Consider the following 20,095-nt stretch of genomic DNA (forward strand, 5'->3'; position numbering starts at 1 on the left):
ATATGGGAAGATTTAGTCAGGCGGATGAACAGGGGTCGGGGGTCCCGGGAGGACGCAATCTGCCCGGAGTATCGGGGTGGGACTTAAAGTTCAGTTTTGTCATCACCGAAGTCAGGTGGTTCAGCAAGGGCCCTTGAGGTCTTTATCTTCTTTTCTAGGCCCAAGGACTCCTTCACCAACCTCTCAGTCCTCAAAAGTCTCCTCTCTGGTTGAAGAGTGCCTCCGGAGAACCATCGTTTTAATATCCAGATCATTTCTCTATTTCTTTTAGGTCTGAAATGATCCTCGCTTCTAGAGGAGGAAGGAGTCCAAAGTCCTCTCTTTGAGTTCACCCTTCGCTGAACCTAATCTTGAGGGGAGGCGGGAGGGGAGCAGTGGGAGAAAGACAGAGAGGTGGGGAACAGACTGTCAGGATCTCTTGGATGCTTTATAAGAAATTCACATGTCCGGAGAGCCTCCTAGAAATTCTTATTTGGCAGGCTCGGGGTTTAGGCCAGGATTTTTTTTTTTTTTTAAACTCCAGTGGCTTCTGTTGAACTGCTCCAAACCCGGCTGTTGGGCCCAGTTACTAAACGCACTTCCAATACGGGGGTTGCTTCCAGTTCCCAGCCCCTGGCGGGGGGGCAGAGTGAAACCTCTGTCCAGGTAGCTGGTGCGCACTTGCCCAGCCTGCAATTGCCAGAGCAGAGCACCCAAGGTCCCCAAGCCGCCAGTGCGCAGGCGCCGCTCGTTCGACGCCCCCCACCCGCCACCTCCGCAGACCCGCCTCCGACGCTTGCTCTGCAGACCCCAGCGTGCCGGCCTTCCTCTCGCGCAGGCTCAGGACGGGTCTCGGGAGGCCGGGCTGGAAACCGGGTGTTGCTTGGATCTTTGTGGGTTCAGCTACTCCTGCTGCGCAGGCCAGCCATGGGCATTGCGCCCTGAGCCAGTGAAAGAGTGCGAAGTGTCTGTCCGTCTGCCCTCCTGCGAGGGGCTGAGGAGGCCTGGAACTGGGCGCAGAGTTGCAGGGCCGATCGGTTCTCTGTGAGCTCTCCAGAAGCGATTCTGGAGGAGCGCGGGGCACCGAGATCTCAGGTGTGGCTGTGGCCATTTCCTGGTGGTCTCCGTGGGAGCTGGGTCCTAGAGTTCGGTCTCCAGAAGGAGGCGGCGGCCGGTCTCCTGAGGCGCCTGGGAGTGCAAGAGGGGATAGAGCATCGCTTCCCGCAGCCACAGCCGCAGCCGCCCTGCGCTCAGCTGGGACTCCAATCCGGGTTTAACAGCCCTGCTCTGGGTCCTGCGGGTCGGCTGGGAGTCGCTGCGCGAAGTGGGGATGCCCGGTGTCATCCGGCTCGCTCCCCGCTCCCTGAGTCCCGGGAGGATCGCAGGGCCGCCGCCGAATGACAGAGATTTGGACCTAGTGAAAGGACTAGCCCCAGCTATGGACTCCAGAGCTTCAGGTTTGGCTCTCGGTGCCGCGGGCCGGAACTCCCCTGGGGAGTTAGTGCTGGTCTAGGAGGAGAAGGAGAACCATGGGGTGGGGCAGGGAGTCCCAGTGGCGGGCAGAGCCTGTCCTCGGGATTTCCCAGGCAAGGATATTGGAGTGGGTTGCCATTTCCTTCTCCGGACCCAGGGGTTGAACTCAGGTGGATTCTTTAGTACTGATCCACCTGGGAAGCCCTGGCCTTATAATAAAGGGGCTCTTAAAAGACGCTTCAGAGACCTAATGACGCTTTAGAACACTCAGGATAGCTCTCAGGAAGACCTGGCCTCTGCACTACTTTCCAAGGAGAAGGGTAGAGGTGTGACTTCTGCAAAGTCCCATATCTTTATGTGGTCTTGTCCTAGGCCTTATTTTGTCTTGTTAACCTGTTTTATTCCCTCAGGTGACATTTAAAGTTCCTTGAAGTTCTTCTCCATGTTTATATTTTCAAAAGGCCTAATATAGGACCTGCATATTGGAGGTCCATTGACCACAAAGGAGTGGCCAGACTGTGGTCACCCTCTGGCAACCTGCAGCTTGTTGTGGCCTGTGGACAAGTGGGGGCCTCACGCAGCAGTGAGGACAGGCAGCCTGTGGCCTGTTCCCCAGCTGCCTTAGGTCCAGCCTTATCCCCGGAAACCATGGGGGCGACACACTGGCCTGGGGAGTCTGGGAGCTCTAAATCTCATGAGGGTTAGCCTTCCTCATGGCTCCTTTTACCTTCCTAGTTCTCCCTCCTCAGGAGCCTGCTCTTCCTCCGGAGAGATGCCTAGGAGACAAGGGAACAGCCAGCTTATTCCTCAAAGCCAGACCTCAGGTGAGTTGGGGTTCTCTTTAAGTTTTTCTCAAATGCCTGAACTATGCAGAGTTCTGCCTCCTTTTCTCTGGAGCCTGCTCATTTGCCAGAAGGAACTGGCCCCAGTTCCTGCTCTGCAGGAGGCTGAGCCCATCAAGGCTTTTGCTGGTCTCCTTGCCCCAGGGCCCTCTGCCCAGGGAGACTGGGCCCCTGTGCCCGTGTTATCTCCCTGGATTAGTGTGGGGACACACTGAAGACCCTGCCTTGGGACTGGGGGGTCTTTCATGTGTCCTGATTCTGCTGTCTGGGTTTAGCTCCCAGTCCAGTGTTCTCCTTGGCTCTTGGCTCTGCCCTCCAGAAGTTCCTTCATTTTGCAGTATCTCCCTTGGTTGCATATGAAGATGATACTGGAGAATAAACTTTTTTTGAGGGCTAAGCAGCTTTTTATCCTGAGTAGTTTGAGGCCCAAGGGTTGTTTCAAGTCTTGCACCTAAAGTGTGACTCTCAAACACCTGACCAGCTTTTTGTGCGTTTGCTTCCATTAGCTCCGTATATCAATAGCTTTTCCCACAGTTGTTATTGAAGTATGCCCCTCTCTTTAGACTTAATTGTGGAGCTTCTAGCAAAACCTTACTTTTAGTCACTCTGACAAATTTGGTCCCACTGAAAGGATTTACTGGGAGCCATCTGAAATTATTAAGAGGCTTAAACAAAAGGTCTGACAATCACACTCATGACTTAGTCCTTGCCTTTAGGCTGGGTTTTAATCATCTTTTGTTATGCAAAAGCTGTATGTATTTTGTCTTTGACCAGTTGGAAATGAGAATTCATTAAATCTCCAACCTTGCAAGTCCTGGAATTTCTGGGACACTTTCTTCTTCTTCTTTTTAAAACATTTAAAGAAAAAAAAATTTTTTTTTTTTTGGCTATGCCATGTGGCATGTGGGATCTTAGTTCCTCAACCAGGGATTGAACCCACTTCCCCTGAATTGGAAGCCCAGAGTCTTAACCACTGGACAGCCAAGGAAATCCCTCTGGACACTTTCTCTTTGCCTTACATTTTTATTTTGCAAATCAGCAAACTCTTAAGACTAATTTTTGTGTGTGTGTGTCATACTTTTGTCAACTGTAGCCAGTGACAACCAGCTCATACTACTGATGTTTCCCTCGTCTCATCACAGCACCAGCTCATCTTGCATTGTTCCTCTTTCAAGTTATTGCATCAAGTGTTACCACACAGTTCACCACCAAATTACATGGGTTGCTGTTTTGCCAATGTTTTCTACTGCCTGGCCCTGAAGCCACTATCACGTATTGTAGGCTATTTTATTATGGCAGAACCCCACCTGGAGTACCAGCTTTTTTAATGAGTCAGTTGAGGCTAGTTATGCTGTGATAACAACAGCAAATCCTGAGAGGCTTACAGCAACAACGGTTTGTTTCTTGTCCATGTTACATGCAAGCTATGGTTTTGCCCCACATCTTCACTCTGGGATCATTTGCCATTCTCAGAGCAGCAACTGTGAAAGCTGCTCTGTGAAAGCTTTTGCTCATAAGTAGCTCTTGTCACTTGCTTCACATTCCAAATGTGAAAGTGAATGACTTGACTACACCTGAGTCAGTGGGGTAGGAAAATCAATTCTGTAGGGAGGGCCAATGAATATTTTGCACAAATAGTACAATCTATCATTTGGGCCCCTAAGGTAGTGAGTTTTCCACATTTGATTATTTTAGACTGCCTTTAATATAAAATTATTAGTTTGGCTTATTCTGTGGAATCAGTATCTAAATGGGATTTGACTTTTAAACATTTTGAGGGGAAAGTAAAAGGAGTTTATACTACCTTCACTTATTTGCTTTTTAGTTCATAGTTTATGGCTTATTGTACAATGTAAGTCAATTGAGAGTATTGTTATAGAGGCTGACAGGATAGTTCTGGCTGGGACCCACAGAATGGTTGTACCTTGTGAAGCCCTGAGATCTGGGGTTCTCACTCTCAACCTTGCACATTCAGGAACTGAAAAATGATTAGGCTTTTGGGGAGATAATTGATATTAATCAGACTCAGAGAAGACTTACTAATTCAGTGTAAGGCCACTTGACACACTCTCACTGAACTGTGTGCTGGCAGAGCTGTTATGGGATACGTTATTCCAAGCCCCAGATGATTTTATTTGGCCTTAGTAAGAATTGTCACCGAATCCTAGGCCACAAGGATCAAAAATACTTAATTAGAAGACTACTGACACTATGATATGCTCAGAATGCAGAGTTTATCAGTTTGTTTTTAATTGATTCTATTTAAATGTCACTAAATTATGAGCCATTCCGAAAACTGAGGAAATGGATTGTATATATTTCTGTCACATAAGTGGAGTGTCTCTAAACGTTTGATTCTCCTGAGGCCCTGATTATATTTCTAAGCAGTTTGATGTTGAGATCTGTGGGTACTGCATGGGATATCAAGTAGTAAGGATGACATGGTCCCTGGAGCAGCTTAAACTATCTTTCAGATGATGAAACCTGGCATTGCGATAGCTGGGAACTCTTGGAATCCCTTCTTGTACACCCTAAGGTCCTACTCAGACACCTGTCTCCTCTTCTCCCAGGGCCATGAGTGTGCTCCCCGAGTGTGCAAGACTGTCTTCTGTGTTTCAGGACCTGATGACGTTTGAGGATGTGGCTGTGGAATTCACCTGGTGGGAGTGGGGGCAGTTGGACCCTGCTCAGAAGGACCTGTACCGGGAGGTGATGCTGGAGAATTTCAAGAACCTGGCCTCCCTGGGTAAGCTCAGCTCCTCCGAGGCCCAGAGCCTGCCCATCAGGCCATCTTTAGTTCCTTGGTGTTAAAAGCTAGGGGTGTCTGGGCCTGGTGGCTGACTTTTGCCCTGAAATTCCAGAATTAGACATTTAGTTTCTCTTGGGGGCCAGGGGATTCAGTATTTCTCCTTGTTCCTAGGAAAGTCCTGCTGTATGCGAGATCAGAGTAAGAAGCTTCATGACTTCACCATGCTTAGTTGCAGGCTGTCCATAAGCCTTGGCCTCTTCTATACCCATACCATGATTCTTTTCCTTCTCTACCACCAGGGTTTCCAGTGTCCAAACCATATATGATCTGCCAGTTGGAGGAAGGGGAAGAGCCCTGTATTTTAGAGAGAGAAATCTCAACAGGTGTCCACTCAGGTGAGAGTCAGGCCAAAACAACAGTACACGTCATAAGGGCCAACTGTGACTGGAAAGTTCCTTTAAACCCTTGGTCAGGGGCCTCTTCTTTGAGAAAGTGCGGTCACTTGCCAGGAGGCCTTTTCTTTGAGGAGGTGAAGTCACTTGCCAAGAGCCCTCCATTCCCAGTATTTTGAATACTTGTAGGCTTCTGTAATGTTTTCTGGTATGAAAAGATGTTCATTTTCCTCTCTAGTGTTTATCTTTCCTTTGTTTGTTTCTTGCGAATAATGTGGATAAGAAATAAACATCTGCCCATCTCTACCCACCCTTCAGGGTCCTTGGGACTATGTGTCATCACTAGATGTCACACGATCAGTGTTAGATGGAATCTAAGGACCAATAGTTGTTAAGTCCTGTATCAGCAGGGATAACAGAGTTAGCAGCAGATCAAACAGAACAGTTAAGTAGCCCAGAAATTAAAGGGCTACTGGCAAGGATATCCTGACAGATGACATCAGGAAGACCAAGGTGAGGACACTTCAGGCTTGGTTAAGTTGAACTACAACAGAGGTGGTTCTAAGAACAAAGACCACTTCTTACCAGCTCTTGATGGCATCTCTTTGAATTCCTAGGTGACTTGAGACCTTGGGGTGGTAGGCTCCACCCCTTGGGGCAAAATTCTGGACACAAAGCTCTCCTGCCTGCCATGTGCAGCCCAAGCATACTGCAGGAGATGACAGCTTGTGTCCGTGTCCATCTCTGAAACAGAATCAGCCTCAGGCCAGAGCTGAAGCTCCCCAAAGCAGGGCTCAAATCCTGAGAGCGCAGGCTGGGTCTCAAGACTCCAGAAGAGGACAGACAGGGAAGATGCTGATCTCTGTATTGGTACTCTCTTGATCGTGTTTCCTTCCAGAATGAGGGCAAGGGTCTGACATCTGGATCTAGTCTCATCATCAGTATCTGTCTGTTTATAGTGTTGTACAAATATGGTATGTTTCAGAATCTCTACAGGAGCTTGTTAAACATTCAGATCCTCAGGATCCCCACAAGACCTACTGGCTCAAAATCCAGCCTGTGGGAGCCCTGCTTAGGCATTGCCAGTCATTTCTCTCTTCAGAAGGGTCACTATTATCACATTAGCTTTCTATTGTTGCTGAAACAAATTGTCACAAACTTAGTGGCTTTAATCAACACAAGTTTATTATCTCATAGTTCACAACTCAGAATCAAGTATGGGTCTCACACTGTTAAAACCAAGATATCAGCATGGCTGAGTTCCTTTCTGGAGTGTCTAGGGGACAGTCTGTTTCCTGTTCATCTGTGTTGTTGGCAGAACCAATTCCTGACAATGATCAGACTGAGTTTCTTGTTTTCTTGCTGGCTATAAACTGAGGAGCATTCCCAGCTTCTAAAGACTGCTACATTCCTTGGCCCATGGGGCCCTTCCTCCATCTTCAGAGCCAGAAGTGATGGGTCAAGTCTTTCTCACACCACATCGTTCTGACTCAGCCAGGAACTGGTCTCTGATTTTGAGAACTCATGTGATTAGACTGGGCCCACCTAAATGACTCATGATAATCTCCCGGCCTCAGGGTCTGTGCCCTTAATCATATCTGCAAAGTCTCTTCTGCCATGTAAAGTAACATGTTTACATGTTCCTGGGATTTGAATATATAAATATGTTCAGATGGACTTGGACATCTTTGGGGGATAATTATTCTGCTGTCACAGTTACATGCAATAATAGATGTTAAATGTATACAGTATGTATATTATAATATGTACATAATACATAATAATGTGTGGTGTGGACTGAGGTGTTGAGGGAAGATATTGTGGAGGGCATCTTCCTATCCTCCTCTCATCTTTACAGTCTTTGGATTTACCTTGTGTTACTGTTGTTCAGTAGCTAAGTCATGTCTGACTGCAACCCCATGGACTGTAGCCCTCAAGGCTCCTCTCTGTCCATGGGATTTCCCAGGCAAGAATACTGGAGTGAGTTTCCATTTCCTTCTCCAGAGGACCTTCCTGCCCAGGGATTGAACCTGCATCTCCTTCACTTCAGGCTGATTCTTTACCACTGAGCCACCAGGGAAGCCCTTACCTTGTGTGCTGGAGTCCCAACACTGTTCTCTCAGGTTTTTCTAATCTCCAGTTACCTGCTTATCTTATTCTTGGCACTTCCAAAATGTTCTTCAGACATAAACCATTCTTGGAAGAGACTGTACACCTCTTTTAGGTATTATTTTAAAGGCTAATTATCTTACATCTATCATAGGACTTTACTTCCTCTTGGCACATAGAACAGGTAATACCAGCCTGTCTTTTTTGTTTTTTCCAGACTGGGAGAGAAGGCCTCAAGCCAAGGAAGCTATGCTAAGTCAAGGACTTTCCAAAGAAGAATTATTGCAGAGAGCATCAGTGGAGAAACACATTAGAGATGAACTCAGGTCCTCCAAACTGAAAGCAACCTGTGGTTGGGATGACCAGGTAGAGATGCATCCAAAAAAACAGGAGAGATATCTGAAAGAAACGTCACTCACTCACAAATCTCCTCCCACCCTTAAGAGAGGTCATGAATGGAGTGAATTGGGGACCGGATCAGGTTTAAGGTCAGTCCCTATTAACCAGCACTGTGTTCCCACAGGAGAAGGATACTATAAATGTGATACAGCATTCAGACAGACTTCAGGGAGAAGTAACTCTCAGAGAACTCAACCAGGGAAGAAATCTTGCAAATGCAATGAATGTGGGAAGTTGTTCCATTTCCAGTCAGAACTTCGGCGCCATCAGAGATGTCACACTGGAGAAAAGCCCTATGAGTGCAGTGAATGTGGAAGAGCCTTTGGTCATATTTCATCCCTTATTAAACATCAGAGAACTCACACTGGAGAGAAGCCCTATGAATGCAGTGAATGTGGAAGAGCCTTCAGCCAGAGTTCCTCTCTTGTTCTACATTACAGATTTCATACAGGAGAGAAACCCTACAAATGTAATGAATGTGGAAGGGCCTTTGGTCATACTTCATCCCTTATTAAACATCAGAGAACTCACACTGGAGAAAAGCCCTATGAATGCAGAGAATGTGGGAGAACCTTCAGCCAGAGTTCCTCTCTCATTGTACACTACAGATTTCATACAGGAGAGAAACCCTACAAATGTAATAGGTGTGGGAGAGCCTTCAGCCAGAGTTCATCTCTCACTCAGCATTATAGACACCATACTGGAGAGAAACCCTACAAATGTAATGAGTGTGGAAGAGCCTTTGCTCACACTGCCTCCCTTATTAAACATCAGAAAAGTCATGCTGGGGAAAAACACCTATGAATTCAGCCAATGCAGGAAGGCTTTCAGCTGGAAAACATACACCACTAAACCTCAGAGGATATGCTGAATTACATATTAGAAAGAGATCCTAGGAGTGCAACGAATGTGGGAAGACCTTTGGTCAGAGGACACATTTTGCTCAACAGCAGACAGGACACACCAAACTGAAGCTCTATTAAGAGGAGGTGGGCTTTCATCATACCGCCTCCCTTATCAAACACAAGAGAATTCAAACCAGTAAGAAACTATGTGAATATAATGGATTTGGAAAGGCTTTAGTTAGTGGGTCACACATTCAACATCAGACAGTTTATTATTTTTAAGATTTTTTTTTTTTTTTACACTGGTTACACCATGTTAAGATTTTTTTTTTTTAATATGAACCGTTTTTAAAGTCTTTATCGAATTTGTTACAATATTGTTTCTGTTTTATGTTTTGGTTTTCTGGCCATGAGGCATGTGGGATCTTAACTCCCTGACCAGGGATCGAACCCACACCCCCTGCTTTGGAAGGTGAAGTCTTAACCACTGGACCACCAGGGAAGTCTCTGTACATGGGAGAATGTATACTTGGGAGAAGCCTCATCAGTGTAATGTGTATAGCACAGCCTTCAGTTATATATTGTTTCAAAAGCAAACAAAAATCCCCAAAACAACTCCAGATAACTCACACATATTTTACATTAGTAACAGCTTAAGTTTTCTTTCAAAGGGCAAGGTGAAGTGAAAGTCACTCAGTCGTGTCTGACTCTTTGTGACCCCATGGACTATACAGTCCATGGAATTCTCCAGGCCAGAATACTGGAGTGGGTAAGCCTTTCCCTTCTTCAGGGGATCTTCCCAACCCAGGGGTTGAACCCAGGTCTCCTGCATTGCAAACGGATTCTTTACCAACTGAGCCACAAGGGAAGCCCCATATATATATATACCCTTCCCCCGCCCCAGTGTCCTTCTCTAACCCTCATTCAGGTCACTTTATATGCCTGGATGCCTGCAACTTTGTAGCTGCTTCTTGCCTAACATAGTCCCTTCCTCTTGTGTATCTCTGGCCATGTTAATCATTCTCATCAGTGGGCATCTATCCTGCTGCCCCGTTCTGCCCCCAAAGCCTCTGTTTTGCCTATAGGCTAAAGGCTCACCTCTCAGTTTGACATTCAGTGCCCTCTTCAGTCTGCCCTAACCTCCTGCTCTTTCTGACAAGAAGCTCCATTTCAGACAAACTAGCTTGCTTGCCACACCTCAAACATGTGTCCACACTTCCCAGCCTGGGCTGTTCTGCCTAAGCTGTTCCACCAGCCTGGAATGCCCTCTCCACTGTCTAAAGCCTGGTGATCAGTCAGAACCCTATTCAGATGTCCCTTCATCGGGGAAGAATTCTCTTGAATACCAATGGGAATTCTCTTACTCATTTCCAATTGTAAAAGCATCTGTTTTTCCATAAGTATTATTTTTAATTACTGATTTCTGATTGTTCTGGATCTTCATTGCTGCACACAGGCTTTCTCTCGTTCTAGAGAGTGGGGGCTACTCTCTAGTTGCGATGCACAGGCTTCACATTGTGGTGGCTTCTTCTTGTGGAGCACAGGGTCTAGGGGTATGGGCTTCAGTAGTTGTAGCATGAAGGCTCAGTAGTTGCGCTATGAGGGTGCTAGGGCATGTAGGCTTTAGTAGTTGCAGCACAGGGGCTCATTAACTGTGGCTCTCAAACCTTAGAGCATGCATGCTTCAGTAGTTGCAGTGCTTGGGCTCAGTAGTTGTTGACTGTAGAGCATGGGCTTAGTAGTTGTGGCACACAGGCTTAGTTGACATGTGGAATCTTCTCATTCCAGTCCCCTATAATGAAAAGAACATCCTTTTTGGGTGTATAATGAAAAGGACATCTTTTTTGGGTGTTAGTTCTAGAAGGTCTTGTAGGTCTTCATAGAACCATTCAACTTCAGCTTCTTCAGCATTACTGGTTGGGGCATAGACTTGGATTACCATGATATTGAATAGTTTGCCTTGGAAACGAACAGAGATCATCCTGTCATTTTTGAGAATGCATCCAAGTACTGCATTTCAGACTCTATTGTTGACTATGATGGCTACTCCATTTCTTCTAAGAAATTCTTGCCCACAGTAGTAGATATAATGGTCATCTCAGTCAAATTCACCCATTCCAGTCCATTTTAGTTCACTGATTCCTAGAATGCTGACATTCATTCTTATCATCCATCTCCTGTTTCAATCATCAAAAAAGCAAGAGTTCCAGAAAAACATCTATTTCTGCTTTATTGTCTATGCCAAAGCCTTTGACTGTGTGGATCACAACAAACTGGAAAATTCTGAAAGAGATGGGAATACCAGGCCACCTGACCTGCCTCTTGAGAAACCTGCATGCAGGTCAGGAAGCAACAGTTAGAACTGGACATGGAACAACAGACTGGTTCCAAATAGGGAAAGGAGTATGTCAAGACTGTGTATTGTCACCCAGCTTATTTAACTTACATGCAGAGTACATCATGAGAAACGCTGGGCTGGAGGAAGCACAAGCTGGAATCAAGATTGCCGGGAAAAATATCAATAATCTCAGATATGCAGATGATCCCACCCTTATGGCAGAAAGTGAAGAAGAACTAAAGAGCCTCTTGATGAAAGTGAAAGAGGAGAGTGAAAAAGTTGGCTTAAAGCTCAACATTCAGAAAACTAAGATCATGGCATCTGGTCCCATCACTTCATGGCAAATAGATGGGGAAACAGTGACAGACTTTATTTTTCTGGGCTCCAAAATCACTGCAGATGGTGACTGCAGCCATGAAATTAAAAGATGCTTACTCCTTGGAAGAAAAGTTATGAACAACCTAGACAGCATATTAACAAGTAGAGACATTACTTTGCCAACAAAAGTCTGTTTAGTCAAGGCTATGGTTTTTCCAGTGGTCATGTATGGATGTGAGAGTTGGACTATAAAGAAAGCTGAGTGCCGAAGAATTAATGCTTTTGAACTGTGGTTTTGGAGAAGACTCTTGAGAGTCCCTTGGACAGCAAGGAGATCCACCAGACCATCCTAAAGGAAGTCAGTCCTGAATATTCATTGGAAGGACTGATGTTGAAGCTGAAACTACAATATTTTGGCTACCTGAGTGAAGAACTGACTCATTTGAACCTGAACATCATTTGATTCTGATGCTGGGAAAGATTGAAGGCGGGAGGAGAAGGGGATGACAAAGGATGAGATGGTTGGATGGCATCACCAACTCAATGGATATGAGTGTGAGTAAACTCTGGGAGTTGGTGATGGACAGGGAGGCCTGGCAGTCCATGGGGTCATAGTGTTGGACACGGCTGAGCGACTGAACTGGAATGTTCTTGGGCCAGGGATCAAACCTGTGTCCCCTGCACTGGCAGGCAGATTCCCATCCACTGTGTTACCAGGGAAGTCCTCCATATTTGAAAGTGAAAGATATCTCGACTTGGAATAGTTCTTATCACTGTCTTAATCTATTTAAATCATTGGTTGTTTATTATCTTGCCATTTTCTTGTCTCCTGAACCAGATTATCAGCTGTTTCAGGTCATTTCTCATACTTCCTCTCAGAAATGAGCACCCAATAGATGCTTACTGCTGCTGCTGCTGCTGCTGCTAAGTCGCTTCAGTCGAGTCCGACTCTGTGCGACCCCGTAGACGGCAGCCCACCAGGCTCCCTGTCCCTGGGATTCTCCAGGCAAGAACACTGGAGTAGGTTGCCATTTCCTTCTCCAATGCATGAAAGTGAGAAGTGAAAGTGAAGTCGCTCAGTCGTGTCTGACTCTTCGCGACCTCATGGACTGCAGCCCACCAGGCTCCTCCATCCATGGGATTTTCCAGGCAAGAGTACTGGAGTGGGTTAACATTGCCTTCTTCGAGATGCTTAGTAATCATGTTTTAACTTGAAAAACAACTTGTATTGCCCACGTTTTCTTGGTACTCTGACTACAAATTTTTGTACTAGATAAAAATCTTTCCTTCCAGAAAACTACCAGTTAAATATTTTCTTAAAAAAATACAATATTGTTTCCTGTAATTATTTTTCAAATTCAAGTATAGGTTAGCATTGTTTTGCATTCTGTGGGTGGCTTGTTGGATTTGTCCATGAAAATTTATTGCAATTTTATTTATAAATTCTCATTCCAACTACCCAGTGTTGGGCTAAACTCCACAGGTTAAGGATATAGTCCCCCTCAAGACTGGGAGAGAGGGACATTAGCAAAGTCACAGGTCGGTTTGTTTAAGATCATTTGTCCCTGTGGATGATAATGGAAGAGCCACTGGCTTTAATTCTCCATAGTGTCATTTGGTGAGACTAGACTGTTCATATATATTTATCATGGTGATCAGCCAATGGATGGCATACCCAGAAGTTGGTAAGATTTAGAGCAGTGGCAACTATTTAGGATAATCTAAGAATGGGAAGATCTCCTGGAGGAGGAAATGGCACCCCACTCCAGTATTCTTGCCCGGAGAACCCTATGGACAGAGGAGCCATCCATGGAGTTGCAAAGAGTCAGACATGACTGAGCGTGTGGGCATGATATAAGCATGAAAAATGGTGTTAGAATGAGTATGCTATGACCTAACAAAGAGGAAAGGAAAGAGAAAACAGGTCATTATGGATGGATGACAACTAGGGATCAATAGAAATGAGAAGAATAACTATGGCCAAGCAGATGAAAAATAAAACAGGACTTTTTTGGGTTCTTTTTGTTTGTTTGTTTTGAAGTACAGTTGATTTACAGTATCATGGTAGGCAAAACAGGGCTTTGCCACAGGTCTCGGTCTGACATCTTGGGCAGAAGCTATCCCTTATCTGAAGTTATCAATTTATTCCGAAGGTCTTCGGTCAGCTGGTCTAGAGACCAGCTGCTTTACAGCATCTTGGAAAATCCTCAGTTTGAAGTCCTCTGCTGGAATAGGCTTCCAGTTGTGTCAATTCCGAGACTCTTCTTTAGTTGTAAAATATGTATGGAAGAATTGACATCCTGGAGTTTCACTGCTGCATTAGTTAACAACATCTGATAAGGTTCTATACAGTAACTCTCAAGAGCAGTTTTTCTCTGCTGTCTTACACAAAAATCTCACGGTTGAGGATCACAAAGAGGCTATTTAGGAAGAGGCTGTGGGAAGCTGTCCTTAACCTATTGATGACAGGACTGGGTATACATGAGTCCCCTGTAATATTTTGCCATGTCTGCATGATTTAGTATTGGAAGTGGAATCTCCAAATAACTGTTCATTTCTTAGACAACTGATGTATTCCTAAGGGAGTGAACCATATGCCCATAAGGTGCTTGTGAGAGTACCCTTGGCCAGGGAGCTAAAGGGTTCTGAGATTTTTGGTAATAAAGTTAATAATGTCACTGATTTCTGTAAAGTGTGTGCCTTGACCACTCAGTATAAAAAATGGGATGTCCTAGGTTGGAAACACAAAATCAAGCTGTTTTTAGGAAGGACTATAGCTTTTTCATTTTGGAGAAGGAAATGGCAACCCATTCCAGTGTTCTTGCCTGGAGAATCCCAGGGACGGGGAAGCCTGGTGGGCTCCCATCTATGGGGTCACACAGAGTTGGACATGCAGCAGCAGCAACATAGCTTTTCATGGCAATTAGATGCTTCAGTCCATCATTAAAACAGACATTAAGAAGTAAAAGACTCGTGGGACCTACCCAGGAGAGGACTGGCACATGGACTTCACCCAGATGCCCGTTTCTCAAGGGTATAAATACCTATTAGTCATGATAGATACATTCACAGGATGGATTGAAGGCTTTCCCACCGGGACTGAGAGGCTGAGGAAGTGGTAAAAAAACTTTCTGAGATTTGGTCTTCCCAGGTCATTACAAAGTGACAATAGGACATCACTTACTTCTAAGGTCCCCCAAGGGGTCTCTAAAGCATTGGGCATTACTTCTTATCTCCATTGTGCCTGGAGGCCTCAGTCTTCAGGAAAAGTAGAAAGAGCCAACCAGTTCTTAAAATCAGCAATAAAAACGATAACCCAGGAGACCTCCCTGGGATGGAAGGAGGCTTTACCAATAGCTCTCCTTCATACCCGTATTGCCCCTAAGCAACAGATTGGTCTTAGTCCTTATGAGATGCTATATGGGAGACCTTTTGTTTATGTCAGTGACCTCTTCCTAGATCCGGAGGTTCAGACCCTCCAGTCTTATACCATGGCAATTGGGCAATTCCAACAAGATATATGCTTGTAGTGTCAACCAGGACCCAAAAGATTCTAAAGAGCCATCACTGTATGCTTCAGGGATTCAAGTCCTAATTAAAGTCTGGAGAGATGGGTCCCCAAAGGCTCAACTCCAGCCAACATGCAAGGGCCCCTACACTGTAATACTTTCTACCCCCAAGCAGTCAAGATACCAGGACACAACTCCTGGATTCACTACTCATGAGTCAAGCCATGGAAGAAAACTGAAGAGGATACTCGATACACCTGTGAGCCCCTGGGAGATCTCAGATACCTATTCAGGACTACAAATGAGTGCCATTCTAATGAACACCCCCAAAATCAAGTTTCTTGGGATAGGATTTCTCAGGATAGCTCTAAAGAGCCAACACAGCTTGACAGGGGTTGTACCCCAAAATAGACAGGAGATAGAGCTGGTCCCTGAGCAAGGAGGGACTTGATCCATCTTGAATGAGACGTGTTGTTTCTGGGTAAATACCTCCAGCTAAGTTAAAGCAAGTCTCACAATCTCAAGAAAACATGCAGATCTACAGGATCTCAAAGAACGAGCTGGAGAGATCTCAGGGTGGCTACAGTCTCTCTTTGGGGGATCCTTCTCCTGGCAATGGGGAATTTGGTGTTGGCTAATGCCCGTACTAATCCTTGTTATCACCATATTGATGCTGCTTATGATTGCTCCATGTATTATCAATTATCTAACTTGTTTTGTCTCTGCCCAGGTCAACAAGCTACAACATGCGGTGCCAGTTCAACAAGAATATATAAAACTACAGTCGACCATGGAAAATGTCACTCACCCTTAGATGAATAGCGCTATAAGGACTCTGAGGCTTGAGATTTGCAAGAGGGGGGAGGCCCAGTGCCCCTCGCTGTCCCAGTTCAGCAGGAAGTAGTCAGAGAGACCTCAACACCGCTACTCCCAAAGAATTGGGCCTCCCCTCTCTTGAGCGGGGAATGTTAGGTAGTTAGAATAGGAAAAAGGAGTCCAAAATAGCAGTGGCTAGAAGACAAAGAAAGGAAAAAGCCCGTGAAAGTAGAACAAAGGAACGTCCAAGGACCAAGAGAGAACTTCAGGTGAAGCAAACAGCCCACCAGGCTAGCCCAGTTTACATAGGGCAGGCTCAGGGGAAGAAGAAAAAACAGAAAAAGAGGAGCCAAAATTGAGCCGTGCTTCTTTTGGGTTGGCCCGCCCTCACGCCTTGGGGATGTATTTTCCTTTGCTTGCCAAATAAAACTGAGCTGTAACCAAAAAAAAAAAAAAAGAAGTAAAACACATTCGAATTTCATGAAAGGTAGAAGCTGGATAAAATCCACCTGAAGGTGTTCAGGGATCTTTGAGGCCTTGGTTGCTGGCCATGGTCCACATTTAATTCTTCAAAGATTATGTTTACAGGTGACACATGACCTAAAACTAACTTGTTAAAAGTTTGTTTTTTAAAGTTGATTTATCAACGTCAATTTAAGATAATAACCAATTTGTCTGTATCATGAAGGATAGTTTTATGGGGGGCGGAAAAAAAAAAAAAACTTTAGCTGATATCCATCTGAAATCATCTGGCGCCACCAAGTGGCCATCTTGGGAGCGCCAGTAATGACCTGAGTGAAAGTTGCCTGCGTGCTCAGTCCTGTTTGACTCTTTCTCAATTCCACGGAGTGAAGCCCACCAGGCTCCTCTGTCCATGAAATTCTCCAGGCAAGAAAACTGGAGTGGGTTTACATTTCCTTTTCCAGGGCATCTTCCCGATCCAGGGATCGAACCCGCATCTCCCTTGTCTCTGCATTGGCAGGTGGATTCTTTCCCATTGTGCCATCTGGGAAGCCCATGAGTGAAGGTTACATTTTTAAAAAAAACATTCTTCTTTTTCAGAATCAGAGGATAAATGCTGATATTTCATAATGGTCTCTCTGAATTCCTCCAGAGATTAACCCTTTGAGGGTTCAGTTAGGAATCTCACCTAGGTGAAGGCAGTTTGTTTGACATCATGATCTGTAGAGCATTTCCTTTCACTTCCATATTATCTTTTTCACGTGAACTGAGGCCGTTATAAGAGCTACTCCTCTAGGCAACAGGAGCGACTCAAGTTCCTTAGCTTGTAGTTCATTTTAAAATTATTTATTTATTTGGCTGTGCTGGGTCTTAGTTGTGGCATGTGGGATCCCTCACCAGGGGTCAAACCCATGTCTCCTGCATTGGCAGGCATTCTTTACTGCTGAACCACCAGGAAGCCCACATGATGGGTATATACCTCTAAGCATTGAAAGCAGGGACTAGAAAAGTTATTTTTGAGTATTTTCATGACTGAACACACACCCCATGTTCACAGCAATATTATTCACAAGAGCAAAAAGGCAGAAGCAACTCAATTGTTCATCGGCAGATGAATAAACAATGCAGTGTACAGTGGAACATTATGCTGCGCTGTGCTTAGTCGTTTCAGTTGTGTCTGACTCTCTGTGACCCCACAGACTGTAGCCCACCAGGCTCCTCTGTCCATGGAGTTCACCAGGCAAGAATACTGGAGTGGGTTGCTGTGCCCTCCTCCAGGGGATCTTCCCGACCCAGGAATAGAACCTGTATCTCCAGCGTCTCCTGCATTGTATGCAGGTTCTTTACCCACTGAGCCACCTGAGAAGCCCCACAGTGGAATATTATCTGGCCTTAAAGGAAGGAAATTCTAACATGCTACACATGGATGAACCTTGAGGACATAATGCTAAGTGAAATAAACCAGTCACAAGAGGACAAACACTGTATGATTCCACTTATATGACACAATTAATCCAATTCATAGAGACAAAGAATAGAATGGTGCTTGCCAGAGACTGCAGAGAAAAAGGAATGGTGAATTACTGCCTAATAGGTACAAAGGTTCTGTTTTTCAAGATGAAAAGAGTTCTGGAGATGAATCATAGGGATGGCCACAGAACAGTGTGAATGGACTCAATCAATGCTTCTGATGTGTTCACTTAAAAATGGTTACAACAGTAAATTTTACATTATGCATATTTTGTAACAAAATTTTTTAAATGTCAAAAATGTACATGAATGTTCATAGCAGCTTTGTTTGAAACAGGCAAAATCTTAAGATAAACTATATATATATTCTATAATGATGAATGGTTAAACCAAAAGGAAGAAACTATTGACACATTTAACAACTTGGAAAGACATCAAGGGTATTATGCTGAGTGAAAAAAACTCGTCTCCAAAGGACATGTAACTAATTCCATTTACATAACATTCCCAAAATGACAACATTTTAACCATGGAGAACATATTAGTGGTTGCCAAGGGCTAGGGATGGTGGAGGAAGACAGAAGAGGGAGAAAGTGACTCTTAGGAGAAAGCAGGAGGGATCTTTGTGATGACAGTCCTACCATGACTGTGGTGGTTACCGAAATCCACACACACCCACATCACACACACCCACCTCCACAGATGCACGTAAACTGATAGAATCCAATGAATTCTGTGAATTTTATCAATATGTACAAGGGGTTTTATACTGTATTATAGTTGACCCTTGAACAACATGGGTTTGGACTGCATGGGTCCACTTACACGCACAATTTTTCAATAGATATTGTCATACTACATGATATGCTTCCTTGGTGGCTCAGTGGTAAAGAATCTGCCTGCCAATGAAGGAGATGTGGGTTTGATCCCTGTGTCGGGAAGATCCCGTGGAGAAGGAAATGACAACCTGCTTCAGTATTCTTGCCTGGGAAATCCCATAGACAGAGGAGCCTGGCAGGCTACAGGCCGTGGGGTCACAAAAGAATGAGACATGACTTAGCGACTAAACAACAAAAACATGATAGGCAATGGGCTAAACCCATGGATACGGAACCATGAATTCAGAATACAGACTATGGGACCTGAGCACCCATGGATCTTGGTACCCATGGAAGGTCCTAAAGCCCATCGTCTGTGACTACTGAGGGATGACTGTAGAAGATGCTACCATTGGAAACAACTGGGTCAAAGGTGCAGGAGCCCTTTCTGTACTATTTCTGCAGCTCCCTATAAATCTATCATTACTTTAAAATAAAAGAAAAAACAAACCAGAACCTGAATGCTTGGTGATGGGCCAAATTCCCTAGCAAGCTGAGCTGTCCCTCATGAACTGGGTGCCGTCTACTCTTGAGTGCCATGACCACGGCCTGTTTTCTTGCTGTACTATCTTCTCCCTCAACCCCCACCTACAGCTTCACGGTAATTTCCATGCGACCCATTGCCTGAAGGACAAAACTCTTGGGTTCTGCAAGGTATGTAGGCATGGCCTAAAAGGACACAGCCGCACCACATTCCACTTTGGAAAAGCGCTGAGGAACAGAGGAGGAGGAAAATCCTCAGTGGACAGAACTTTGGGCAGTGCACTTGGTTGTTCATTTTGCCTGATCAGGTGTATAGATCCATACTTTTTCATGGACCAGGGCTAATGGCTTGGTTGGATGATCAGGTACTTGAAAGGAATGCGATTAGAAAATTCAAGGAGTTGTGGGGAAGACGATGTGGACAGACTTCTCTAATTTGGCATAGAATGTGAACTTGATTATGTTCCATATGAATGCTTACCAAATTTTAATGAGGTGGACAGAATAACCAACCTGAGAATGTCGGTCTGCTTCCTCCCCCAGTCAAATGGACTCAAGAGCAATGCACTAGGGATGGAAGTTATGTTTGAGCTCAACGACACAGACTTTCACTTACTTATATGGCTATAGCCACTGCCCGGCATTCAATATTCTAACAGCAGAGACCAACACTGAGCCCCCCATATGACAGAACACCCCGAAGGATCAGTCAGCTACCTTACTGCTGACTGACTACAACGGGCCAGTTCTACTAAGGAAGGAGCAGCCCCTTGTTCTGACGCTCTGGATATGGATTCGTCTTCATCGCCCGCAATGCCTCTCCCAAAACAGGCAACTATCCAGAGCGTTACTGGAGTTGGGTATGAACGGCTTTTTTATTCTTTCGTGTGCACCATTCCCCGCTTCGACCTTCACTTAGACCCCGCTCCGTGCTCGTCCGTACCTCTCATTTCGGTTTGGGAAGAGTTCACAGCATCAGCTTCATTCAGAGAGAGGATTATGTCAGCGGTGCGCGCGCTCGCCGCTCTTGAGA

At 45.1% G+C, this 20,095-nt stretch overlaps 1 protein-coding gene across 1 annotated transcript; it reads left to right on the forward strand.

The window, feature by feature from the left end:
• Positions 1 to 355: 355 nt before the first annotated feature.
• On the forward strand, positions 356 to 9,878 carry ZNF514 (zinc finger protein 514). Its single transcript, XM_043917207.1, has 7 exons — positions 356 to 1,436; positions 2,188 to 2,276; positions 4,914 to 5,040; positions 5,343 to 5,438; positions 7,762 to 7,910; positions 8,068 to 8,242; positions 9,874 to 9,878. Exons 1-7 carry the CDS (start codon positions 1,310 to 1,312, stop codon positions 9,876 to 9,878), a joined length of 768 nt encoding a protein of 255 aa, XP_043773142.1. The 5' UTR covers positions 356 to 1,309.
• The last annotated feature ends 10,217 nt before the right edge of the window (positions 9,879 to 20,095 follow it).

Source organism: Cervus elaphus, chromosome 11 (genome assembly GCF_910594005.1).
Source record: "Cervus elaphus chromosome 11, mCerEla1.1, whole genome shotgun sequence".
Taxonomy (NCBI): domain Eukaryota; kingdom Metazoa; phylum Chordata; class Mammalia; order Artiodactyla; family Cervidae; genus Cervus; species Cervus elaphus.

Excerpts from the sequence above, each read along its gene's own strand:
- ZNF514 (XM_043917207.1), top strand. The coding sequence starts at position 1,310 with ATGCCCGGTGTCATCCGGCTCGCTCCCCGCTCCCTGAGTCCCGGGAGG. Across the intron at positions 1,437-2,187 it reads TATGGACTCCAGAGCTTCAG|TTCTCCCTCCTCAGGAGCCT; the intron begins GTTTGGCTCTCG and ends TTACCTTCCTAG. Across the intron at positions 7,911-8,067 it reads CCTGTGGTTGGGATGACCAG|GAGAAGGATACTATAAATGT; the intron begins GTAGAGATGCAT and ends GTGTTCCCACAG.